This window comes from Oncorhynchus clarkii, chromosome 5 (genome assembly GCF_045791955.1).
Source record: "Oncorhynchus clarkii lewisi isolate Uvic-CL-2024 chromosome 5, UVic_Ocla_1.0, whole genome shotgun sequence".
NCBI lineage: Eukaryota > Metazoa > Chordata > Actinopteri > Salmoniformes > Salmonidae > Oncorhynchus > Oncorhynchus clarkii.
Window position 1 is genome coordinate 54654192 of NC_092151.1, and position 12419 is coordinate 54666610.

General features: G+C 42.6%; 1 protein-coding gene across 8 annotated transcripts in view; it reads right to left on the reverse strand.

The window, feature by feature from the left end:
- The window catches only part of LOC139409013 (PATJ crumbs cell polarity complex component), a 169238-nt gene that overhangs the window by 89981 nt on the left and 66838 nt on the right, over positions 1–12419 (reverse strand). For 7 of the 8 annotated variants that reach the window (XM_071153635.1, XM_071153632.1, XM_071153634.1 and 4 more), the window contains 4 exons: positions 12135–12197; positions 11448–11558; positions 10957–11016; positions 9583–9688 (listed from right to left, as the gene is read on the reverse strand). In XM_071153635.1, coding sequence (XP_071009736.1) covers positions 9583–9688; positions 10957–11016; positions 11448–11558; positions 12135–12197 — 340 coding nt within the window. The remainder of the gene's footprint in view (positions 1–9582; positions 9689–10956; positions 11017–11447; positions 11559–12134; positions 12198–12419) is intronic. The other variant, XM_071153633.1, reaches the window with a different exon arrangement.

The following is a 12419-nucleotide window of genomic DNA, read 5'->3' on the forward strand; positions in this document are numbered from 1 at the left end:
CCCTCGCAAGATCACAAAGAACTGGCAGAGTGGTGTTGCTGAATCACTAACAGTCTACTTCCTCTGAAAATGAAGCCTAAACTACCAAGTGTCTCACACTCACCTACCTGGGAATCCCCCTTGCGCCATCTCAGCACGACTGAACTCAGGAACGTGCACACACGTATAAGAAACAATGGAGGTACATGGATAAGCACTCAAGCCTCTCGACGGACACTGCTGTTAGAATATGATAACAAAGACATACACTACAGCCCTCAGCATCTAGTCAACGTGCTTCTTCGTTCTCACAGCGACAAAACAGGGTGCGAGACCAGTGTGTGTTTTGCCTTGCAGCGACTTCTATACGCCTCTGCCATGTGTAATTTATTGATTTTTCCTATGCAATGACAGTAGAATCAATCAAGAAAACAGAGGCTGTACTATACCAATACACATTGTTCGTTTCCTTAAGTCTCGCTGGTTTACAATGAGCCACCGCAAACATGACTAGTTACATGTGACACGCGCACACACACACACCAATTCTGTTACAGCGATATGTTAAACTACACACACACACACAGCAGTGGTGAAAAGTACTTTAAAGTACTGAATTATTTTTTTTTTTGGGGGGGGGGGGGGGGGGTGTATCTGTAGTTAACTATTTATATTTTTGACAACTTTTACTTTACTACATTCCTAAAGAAAATTATTTACTTTTTACTCCATACATTTTCCCTCACACCCAAAAAGTACTAGTTACATTTTGTATGCTTAGCAGGACAGAAAATGATCCAATTCACACACTTATCAAGAGAACATCCCTGGTCGGGAATTTAAAATGATAGGGAATTTAAAATGATTAATTATTTTGATACTAAAGTATATTTTAGCAATTACATTTACTTTTGATACTTAATATTTAAAACCGAATACTTTCACTCGAGTAGTATTTTGCAGTGTGAACTTTTACTTGAGAAATGTTCAATTAAGCCATCTTCACTTTTACTCAAGTATGACAAATGGGTACTTTTTACACCACTGACACACACACGCACAACAATCAGACACCAATTTCGCAGTATGAAACAAACTCAATTGCGTACCAACTCAAACATGCTTTCTGGTTTTGCAAGACTACAGTACAGTGACTCCACACTACAGTGCGATCCCAACTGTTATCTTCTCCAAGGACAATGGCTTCACTGGGGGCAAGGCCATTTATCAAACAAAACAATCTCCAAACACACCAGGACAGAAAAGATCTGAGGTCTTATTTATTATAGTAGTACTGTAGGTGAGATACTTGTCGCTATTCTGAGTTCTCCAATGTCTGAGCAAAGCCCTGTGGCTCTGAATTTCTCATGTAGAATAGTGTACGTACAGTTTGCATTTGAGCAATGTGTGTATCAGTTTGAGTGTGTGTGAATAAACAGTTCACGCAACAAGTGTGCGTCTTCTTGCCTCTACATACAGTGCATTTGGAAAGTATTCAGACTTATTGACTTGTTCCACTTGTTACATGACAGACAGCCTTACTCTAAATTTGATAAAATTGTTTTTTTCCCTTCATCAATCTCCACACCATACCCATAACAAAGTGAAATCTGTTTTTAATTCATTTTTGCAAATGTATTAAAAATAAAACAGAAATACATTTACATAAGTATTCAGACCCTTTACCATGAGACTTGACATTGAATTCAATTGATTGGACATGTAATGTCCCACAGTTGACAGTGCATGTTGTGGGATCCTGTATTTTACATTATAGCCATTAGCATATATATGACTAAATATTATCTGATGTTGGTTGTGTGAGGTGTCTGCATTTGTGCACTGGAGCATCATTATGAGATTAAACAACTGCTTGCTACTTGCCTGTTTGTGTGTGACAAGAACTGAGTAACATGGTGTGACCTGCATGTTGCAAAACTGTAGACAACAGCCCAGCAGATGCTTTGTCCTTGTGTTTGTATGTAACAATATTGAGCACATGGTGTGACTTGCTGTATCGTACAAAGTTGTGATAGGGAGGGGTGGTCATCACAAGGTTTAACTGAGATGGAAAAATACTGAACAACACAATAGCAGGAACTGAGCAACTGTTATAACTAGGGGGTGATACCAGAACAGTAGGAATCTATATATCGACGGAGGGAGGACTCCAAGAAGCGCCAAGAGGCGGGAACCCGCCTAAGCGCCTGCGATAGACTGGGCAAGTTTAAACCACACCCAGCCTCTACTGTGATAGACATTGTCCCAACCCGTCTGTTGGCCTATCACAGTATAAGAACACTGTTTACATACAGTGCCTTGCGAAAGTATTCGGCCCCCTTGAACTTTGCGACCTTTTGCCACATTTCAGGCTTCAAACATAAAGATATAAAACTGTATTTTTTTGTGAAGAATCAACAACAAGTGGGACACAATCATGAAGTGGAACGACATTTATTGGATATTTAAAACTTTAACAAATCAAAAACTGAAAAATTGGGCGTGCAAAATTATTCAGCCCCCTTAAGTTAATACTTTGTAGCGCCACCTTTTGCTGCGATTACAGCTGTAAGTCGCTTGGGGTATGTCTCTATCAGTTTTGCACATTGAGAGACTGACATTTTTTCCCATTCCTCCTTGCAAAACAGCTCGAGCTCAGTGAGGTTGGATGGAGAGCATTTGTGAACAGCAGTTTTCAGTTCTTTCCACAGATTCTCGATTGGATTCATGTCTGGACTTTTGACTTGGCCATTCTAACACCTGGATATGTTTATTTTTGAACCATTCCATTGTAGATTTTGCTTTATGTTTTGGATCATTGTCTTGTTGGAAGACAAATCTCGTCCCAGTCTCAGGTCTTTTGCAGACTCCATCAGGTTTTCTTCCAGAATGGTCCTGTATTTGGCTCCATCCATCTTCCCATCAATTTTAACCATCTTCCATGTCCCTGCTGAAGAAAAGCAGGCCCGAACCATGATGCTGCCACCATGTTTGACAGTGGGGATGGTGTGTTGCTTTTACGCCAAACATAACGTTTTGCATTGTTGCCAAAAAGTTCAATTTTTGGTTTCATCTGACCAAACCTTCTTCCACATGTTTGGTGTGTCTCCCAGGTGGCTTGTGGCAAACTTTAAACAACACTTTTTATGGATATCTTTAAGAAATGGCTTTCTTCTTGCCACTCTTCCATAAAGGCCAGATTTGTGCAATATACGACTGATTGTTGTCCTATGGACAGAGTCTCCCACCTCAGCTGTAGATCTCTGCAGTTCATCCAGAGTGATCATGGGCCTCTTGGCTGCATCTCTGATCAGTCTTCATCTTGTATGAGCTGAAAGTTTAGAGGGACGGCCAGGTCTTGGTAGATTTGCAGTGGTCTGATACTCCTTCTATTTCAATATTATCGCTTGCACAGTGCTCCTTGGGATGTTTAAAGCTTGGGAAATCTTTTTGTATCCAAATCCGGCTTTAAACTTCTTCACAACAGTATCTCAGACCTGCCTGGTGTGTTCCTTGTTCTTCATGATGCTCTCTGCGCTTTTGACGCACCTCTGAGACTATCACAGTGCAGGTGCATTTATACGGAGACTTGATTACACACAGGTGGATTGTATTTATCATCATTAGTCATTTAGGTCAACATTGGATCATTCAGAGATCCTCACTGAACTTCTGGAGAGTTTGCTACACTGAAAGTAAAGGGGCTGAATAATTTTGCACGCCCAATTTTTCAGTTTTTGATTTGTTAAAAAAGTTTGAAATATCCAATAAATGTCGTTCCACTTCATGATTGTGTCCCACTTGTTGTTGATTCTTCACAAAAAAATAGTTTTATATCTTTATGTTTGAAGCCTGAAATGTGGCAAAAGGTCGCAAAGTTCAAGGGGGCCGAATACTTTCGCAAGGCACTGTACATCTTGTCAGTTCTCTGTTCTGCCCTGCGTGGCATTACAGTGAGCCCGTATATACGAAAGTTGCATTTGCCATTTATTACTTAGCTAATAAAAAATACATAGTATACAATCGGTGACTCATTGTTATATTTTTCCTGATACCAAATTCGAATTTACGCAATTCTAACAATGTCTAAGCAACAACCAAGCCACGTGGTCGAAGGAATTGTCCGTAGAGCTCCGAGACAGGATTGTGTCGAGGAATAGATCTGGGGAAGGGTACCAAAACATTTTTGCAGCATCGAAGGTCCAAGAACACAGTGGCCTCCATCATTCTTAAATGGTACAAGTTTGGAACCACCAAGACTCTTCCTAGATCTGGTCGCTGGGCCAAACTGAGAAATCAGGGGAGAAGGGCCTTGGTAAGGGAGGTGACCAAGAACCCAATGGTCACTGACAAGAGCTCTTGAGGTGCTCTGTGGAGATGGGAGAACATTCCAAAAGGACAACCAGCTCTGCAGGACTCCACTAATCAGGCCTGGTAGCCACTCCTCAGTAAAAAGGCACATGACAGCCCACTTGGAGTTGACCAAAAGGCACTTAAAGGACTCTCAGACCATGGGAAACAAGATTCTCTGGTCTGATGAAACCAAGATTGAACTCTTTGGCCTGAATGCCAATCGTCACGTCTGGAGGAAACCTGGCATCATCCCTTCGGTGAAATATTGTGGTGGCAGCATTATGCTGTGGGAGACTCGTCAGAATCGAGAGAAAATTGAATGGAGAAAAGTACAGAGATATCCTTGATCCGAATGTCCTTGAGTGGCTCAGCCAAAGCCCTGACTTAAACCCAATCAAACCTCTGGAGAGACCTAGAAATAGCTGTGCAGCGAAGCTGTGACGCTCCCCTTCCAACCTGACAAAGCTTGAGAGGATCTGCAGATAAGAATGGGAGACTCCCAAAATACTGGTGTGCCAAGCTTGTAGCGTCATGCCCAAGAAGATGCGAGGGTGTAATTGCTGCCAAAGGTGCTTCAACGAAGTACTGAGTAAAGGGTCTGAATACTTACGTAAAATGTTTTATTTATGTGTAATACATTTGTTAACATTTCTAAAAACCTGTTTGTGCTTCACTGTAAGTTATTGTGTGAAAAAACTATTTTATCCATTTTAGAACAAGGCTGTAACGTAACAAAATGTGGACTAGGTCAAGGGGTCTGAATACAGTCCAAATGCACAGTACATGCATATTCTGTAGCCTATAGGTTACAGTAAGGCCCGAGGGGGTGTGGTATATTTAACTTATCTAGGGTAGGATATAGATATATATATATATATATATATATATATATATATATATATATATATATATATATATATATATATATATATATATATATATATATATATATATATATATATATATATATATATATACATATATATATATATATATATATATATATATATATATATATATATATATATATATATATACATATACATACACACACTGCTCAAAAAAATAAAGGGAACACTAAAATAACACATCCTAGATCTGAGTGAATTAAATATTCTTAAATACTTTTTTCTTTACATAGTTGAATGTGCTGACAACAAAAATCACACAAAAATTATCAATTATCAATCAACCCATGGAGGTCTGGATTTGGAGTCACACTCAAAATTAAAGTGGGGGGCCTCCCGGGTGGCGCAGTGGTTAAGGGCGCTGTACTGCAGCGCCAGCTGTGCCATCAGAGTCCTGGGTTCGCGCCCAGGCTCTGTCGTAACCGGCCGCGACCGGGAGGTCCGTGGGGCGACGCACAATTGGCCTAGCGTCGCCCGGGTTAGGGAGGGCTTGGTCGGTAGGGGTGAAAGCACCGCCAGCATTCAAGTGATCAAAACATCAGCCAGAAAGCATAGGAACTGAGAGGTGGTCTGTGGTCATCACCTGCAGAACCACTCCTTTATTGGGGGTGTCTTGCTAATTGCCTATAATTTACACCTGTTGTCTATTCCATTTGCACAACAGCATGCGAAATTTATTGTCAATCAGTGTTGCTTCCTAAGTGGACAGTTTGATTTCACAGAAGTGTGATTGACTTGGAGTTACATTGTGTTGTTTAAGTGTTCCCTTTATTTATATGCGTATATTTGGATAGAAAACACTAAAGTTTCCAAAACTGTTAAAATAATGTATAACAGAACTGATTTGGCAGGCGAAAACCTGAAAGATCCATCCAGGAAGTAGGATTTATTTTTATTTTTGTAGTTTTCTATTGCTTTTACAATATCCATCGACTTAGGACTCAAATTGCACTTCCTATGCCTTCCTCAAGATGTCAGTCTTTAGAAATAGTTTTAGGCTTCTATTCTGAAAAATGAGGGAATAAGACCAGTCTGAATGAGTGGACATTACAGTGGCCTAGAGATTTTTCATGCGCGAGAACGAGAGCTCGCCTTTCTTGTTATTGTCCGGTTGAAATATTATCGATTATTTAGGCTAAAAACAAACGTCAAACAATGTTTCTAATCAATCCTAACATGTTTCTACAAGCTTCGTGACTGCATTTGAGCCTGTGCATTACTGAACAAAACTGAGGTTTTTGGATAAAAAGAGACTTTATCGAACAAATCTAACATTTATTAAGTAAATGAATGTCTTCTGAGTGCAACCATATATGCAACCATACCAAGATCAAATGTAAGTGATTCATTTTCTCTATTTCTGACTTGTGTAACTCTTCTACTTGGCTGGTTACTGTTTGAAATTATTTGTCTGCTGGACGCTGTTCTCAGATAATCGCATGGTATGCTTTCGCCGTAAAGCCTTTTTGAAATCTGACACCGTGGCTAGATAAACAAGGAGATTATTATTATTATAACACTTGTATGTTTTATGAATTTTTATAATGAGTATTTCTGGTTTTGAATTTGGCGCTCTGCAATTTCACTGGATGTTGGCCAGGTGGGACGCTAGCGTCCCACGTACCCTAGTGAGGTTAAGCAATAAGGCCCGAGGGGGTGTGGTATATTTAATCAATAAGGCCCGAGGGGGTGTGGTATATTTAAGCAATAAGGCCCGAGGGGGTGTGGTATATTTAAGCAATAAGGCCCGAGGGGGTGTGGTATATTTAAGCAATAAGGCCAGAAGGGGTGTGGTATATGGCCATAGCTAAGGGTTGTTCTTTTGTACGACGCAACGCAGAGTGCCTGGACGCAGCCCTTAGCTGGGGATATATTGGCCATATACCACAAACCCCTAAGGGTTATTGCTATTATAAACTGGTTACCAACATTAATAGAACAGTAAACAAATATTTTTGCATCATATCCGCAGTATATCGTCTGATATGTTTCAGTCAAACAGCATCCAGGACCCAAACTGCACTGGCTGCCTCCTCAATTATTCATCCGGCTAGAAGACATGTTGCCAGGCTGGGATAAATGCCAGCTCTGGCTGCAACACAAATTTCTCTCTCCCTCCTCCATTGCCTAGCCACTAGTGAATCGTCTTCCCCGCAGTGTTCTTTCCAACCAGAACCGTGGTCCAGATGGTGGCATTCATTTACTGTAACGCTGCACACATTGATTCAGAGTGCGCACACACACACACACACACCAGTTCAGTCCAAAATACTTTGGCATCCCAGAACCTATAACTCAAGGACGTACATCACAAGGGAGAATGGACTGTGTGGTTCTTGGGTCTCGCCCACTTTGTAGAATTCAATGAAATTTTACAACGATTTTGGAGCTATACAGAGGACATTTAAAAAGATGTATATGCCTATTTGAAGTGCCTGTCCCTGATAGCAATTATCTAGCCGGCCAAACGAATTCATGCATAGAACAGGCATTATGCTAATGTACGTTGTGTCCTAGTGATTATTGCATGATTACAGCTGACCACATTCGTGACAAATTCATAAAATCTTTACTAGATCAACATAAAAAACAAATGAATGTCCCAAATGTCAAATGATTCCCTACATAATGTACTACTTTTGACATGAGCCCTTCTATCAGGGATTGAGACCTGGGACACCAAGGGAGACTTCCATGTCCAATAAGAAAGAAAAACAATGTGTAAAAGTTTTGCTACTGTGCGCTCTAATGAATACACATGGGTCATATTCAATACACATGGACATGGTCATATTCATAATGGCATACAGTAGCAAAACTTTCTGGCCAAGCTATTGAGTACCTCTAGGCCTAGATTTGACTACACTAGATGTTGAGTGCTGCCCCGTAGCCTATACGGACACGTTTCTGTGTATTTCTTGGGATTACGTCACAGCATTCATTCAGAACCACTCCACATACAGTAGTATAAACGTTGCCAAACAGGCTCTCGTCTTTGTTGAGGATTTCCAGTGAGTCATTTCCACATGACACCGGGGTTCAAACACTATTCAAAATAATTTCAAATGGCTTTATCTGTGCTCAATGGACCTTACCTGTCTTAACAGGCCAACAGCATAGTCACAAAACGGCAAACCCCTGGAGTAAGGCAGATTCGAGCGAATGATCAAAGTATTTCAACGTTTTTGAATAGTATTTGAACCCAGGTCTGGAATCAGTATGCCCTGACATTCGCCCCCAGCGCATTCCATTTACCGCCCATGGTCTTGATCTAGGATCAGTGTTTGCCAATGTCCATAGTCCCACACACACACACACACCACTCCATCGTTGTACCTGTCTTTACAATGCCTTTTAAAAGCTTGAGCTAACATTTACAGAACTAAAGCAGCAATGATGGTAGCAGAGGCAACTGCAAATTTCCCCATTACATGCGGACAAACGGTGTGTGTGTGTGTGTGTGTGTGTCTGTGTGTGTCTGGCAAAAAAATATATAATTCAAGAAAGTCTTAAAATGTACCAGTCATTCCTAACAATTCCATTTCGACCATCACTGTGACATCTACTGAATTAATGTAGCGTTGATTGCGGTGAGACGACTCCAACGTTTACCTCATCTCGCCCCACAAGTTGTCAGAAGGAAAAGCTTTCATAACCCGTGTGTGTGTGTGGTATTTGTGCGTCCGCTCTCCCATGTGGAGGAGCAGTTGAAAGAGGTAACCCTTCGGGGCACACTGGACAGACAGGCGTAAGCCACCCACTATAATAGCTTAGGGGAGGTGAAGCGTTGTAACGAAAACACAGCAATGAGCTCACCTCCATTCCCTACGAGTTGCAGCTTCACTGACTTTGTTGATTGTCGGGAAATCGGTGGTGAATAGGGAACACATTGTAAGTATAGATTGGGTTTGTGTAGTGTTTTTACACCGGGGGCTTAAAGCACTACGGCATTGTATGGGTGCTGGAACTCTAGCCTGGAATCCAACTATAATGCTGTGTTTCACCATCGTTTACCTTGTGGGAATCCAGGCTAGCTGAACTCCAGTCAACACCCCTAATGGAGGGTCTGAAGTCTGAAGGGACCAGGGCAATGGAGTGGAGCTCAGAGCCAGACAGGGACAGTTGATTGACTTTCACTTAAAAGGATAGTTTAACCAAATGCTCAAATGACTTTCCAAGATCCAATAAATATTCAAGTAATGCTGTAGTTTAGGTGAACTATCCCTTTAAGGCTTATATACACACCAAGGCAAAGTTTTCATTGGACGTACCCAAGAACACAGCTGACAACTGGTCAGAGAGGCAACACAGTTTACGATTGGTCGAGAGAGCAAAGACTGACCTTTGGCCTCTTCCAGCTCCTCGTCCTGCTCCTCTGTCAGCTGACTGGGGGGCCGGTAGGGCGGGGGGAGTCTCATCGGGGGAGGGGCACCTCCTACTGCTGCGTTCTGCAGATTAGGGAAAAAAAGACACCATGCTTCTCAGAAACACCAAAGATATGAATCACAGGTGTGGGGCTAGGGTAGACACGGGACAACTACTGCCCCGTGGGCCAGAACCAGCCCGCTACCCAATTAAAAAGCTGCCTGCTGTGGATTTCGTTTATTTTTTAAAGTAGCCAACTAACTGCACAACTTAGTTCATAGAACCGGTGTTACGGCTGTCAGGACCAAAGGGATCCATCCCCGACAGAGTCTAAAGTAGCTTTCTTCCTCACCTCCTACCATTCATCTGCACCGAATCGGAAGGAACCGTACAGGTGACTTGAATGTCTACCTCTCTGCTTGAGGAAGTGTTCATCCAAGATGAAAGGTGACCCTGTCCTTGGAAATGTCAAAGAGCAGCCTTAGAGAAGAAAAAAATAAATAAAGAAGAGAGAGGGGCCTGCGCCTCCAGGAGTGAGGGGAAAAGGGAAGGAGGATGAAATCTGCCCGACAGCACTCGAGCATCTCCCTATAAGTGTTTGGGAAATGTAACTGTGCAGTAGATGTGTTGAAATGTGAAAGTGCTCCTCGTCTACATTCTCAGACCTCTAAAATGGGGTCAATTCCCTAACATCGCTCACTGGCAGCGTCGGTCCCCATCCGTCTCATACGCTTCCCTCCTCCCACATTATCCAGAGGGAGATACACACGGTAGTCCACAGTTGGACTTGGGACACAGGAGTAAAGAACGTAATCAGAGTATCTGGATATAATTAAAACACCTTCCTCGTTGTGTTTAACAGTCCTTCGTCCTCCAGAGGCGGACGTGACGCTAATAGAAATCAAAGCTGGGTCTGTTAATGCCAAATGATTAAGGTTTCAATTCATTGCCGGCTGACAGTGTCGTAATCAAGCTCGTCTCACTCGGGCACTTATAGAGTGATGAGACTTGATTGGCTCTCGATTGAGATCAGGCATTTCCTGAAGCTGGGTCGCAGTGTCGAAACTCTCCTCCTCCTCCTCCTCTCGAACTCAAACTTTATTAGCATGAATGACAAGGCCACTGTTGCTAAAGCAAAGACATCAACAGTAAAAAATTATAATAATTGTAATTCCAGAAATGGGTCTCACACACACACAAACGACAGAGTTCAGGGTTTCTATGTCCTGGTAACATAAAGGGACAGACAACTTAAATGGAAATGTGTTATAAACCTACTTCAGAAGTTATAACCAAGCCCGCCACATTTCCACCACCAGAAAAACTTTGTCAGAAAGTGGGGGCTGCTTACCGGCATGACTCTCCTCTTTGCCTTGTGTTTGTTGTAACTGGGCGCGGTTAGCGAGACAGGCTGGAAAGAGAAAGACATGCAGACATAGGTGCGCGCGCACACACACACAAACACGCACACACACACAGGCACAAAGAAAGAGAGTCAAACTCCATTCATGCTTAGATAACAGACACCAAGCACCAGCCCGAAATAACAAACCAACTACCAGACATTCTGCCAGAAAGTATAACCTACAAGAGGCAGAGGAAACTTGGTGAGCGCCACCAAACCAATTCTCTAAGGCAAAGAAGGGGGCATGGGTACCTCTGACTTTCCAAAAGACAACCACTTGAGCATCAGAGGGACATAAAGTATATATTCGGGTTGTGCTCCTGTGTGTGTGTGTGTGTACCTATGTGGGTGCACACAGACACACGTGTGTGTGTGTGTGTGTGTGTGTGTGTGTGTGTGTGTGTGTGTGTGTGTGTGTGTGTGTGTGTGTGGTTTACCCGCGGCGTGGCAGTGAGGCTCTGGACGATGAAGACCACGGGACTGGGAGCTGCCTTGATGGCCTGGACCGCATCCTCATGGCTGGCATTCTGGAGGTCCACACCTGATACCTGACACATGCACGCACACACACACAGAGAGGGGGAGAAGGAGGAGAGAGGGAAAGGGAAGGACAGATAACATATAAATAAAAAAGGGAAAGCATGAGATAAAGAGGGGTGAGAGGAAATAGATGGAAAGTGGAAGGGTATTGAAAAATAAAATAAATGGGCAAGAGAGAAAAACACGACAGAGCGCAAAACCACGACAGAGAGAAAGAGAGAGACCACGACAGAGAGCGAGACCATGACAGAGAGAAAGAGAGAGACCACGACAGAGAGCGAGACCACGACAGAGAGAGAGAGCGAGAGAAACCACGACAGAGATAGAAACCACGACAGAGAGAAAGAGAGAGACCACGACAGAGAGAAAGAGAGAGACCACGACAGAGGGAGAGAGCGAGAGGATACAAACAGAGGTCACACCAACCTGTCTGGAACCGCTGTGACACCTCATTTACATTTCTGTAGCATTGACGTGGCGTCGTAACTGGTGTTCCACTACCGTTGCTACAGTGTTGAATTAGCTTTCCTGTATCATTGCAGTGTCACTGCTTTAGCGTTGTCATAGTGTTCTCCCCTCCTCACCTGCAATATCTTGTCTCCGGTCTTCAGCACGCAAGTGCGTCCCGCTGGGCTCTCCGGCAGTACCTGTTCATTTAATTCATTCAAAATAAATATCTGCATCAGTACACAGACGTAAAGCTACTCTATTCTACGCTATTCTGGGATTACATTATTATTATTTTTTTTTTTAAACAAAGAGGGTTCCCATTATTATTTTGTTACACAGCTTCACAAATCACTGACTAGCTTTAGGCTTAAAAAACAGGGGAGGGAGGGTGGGAGAGAAAGGTGGGGAGAACGGCGTCA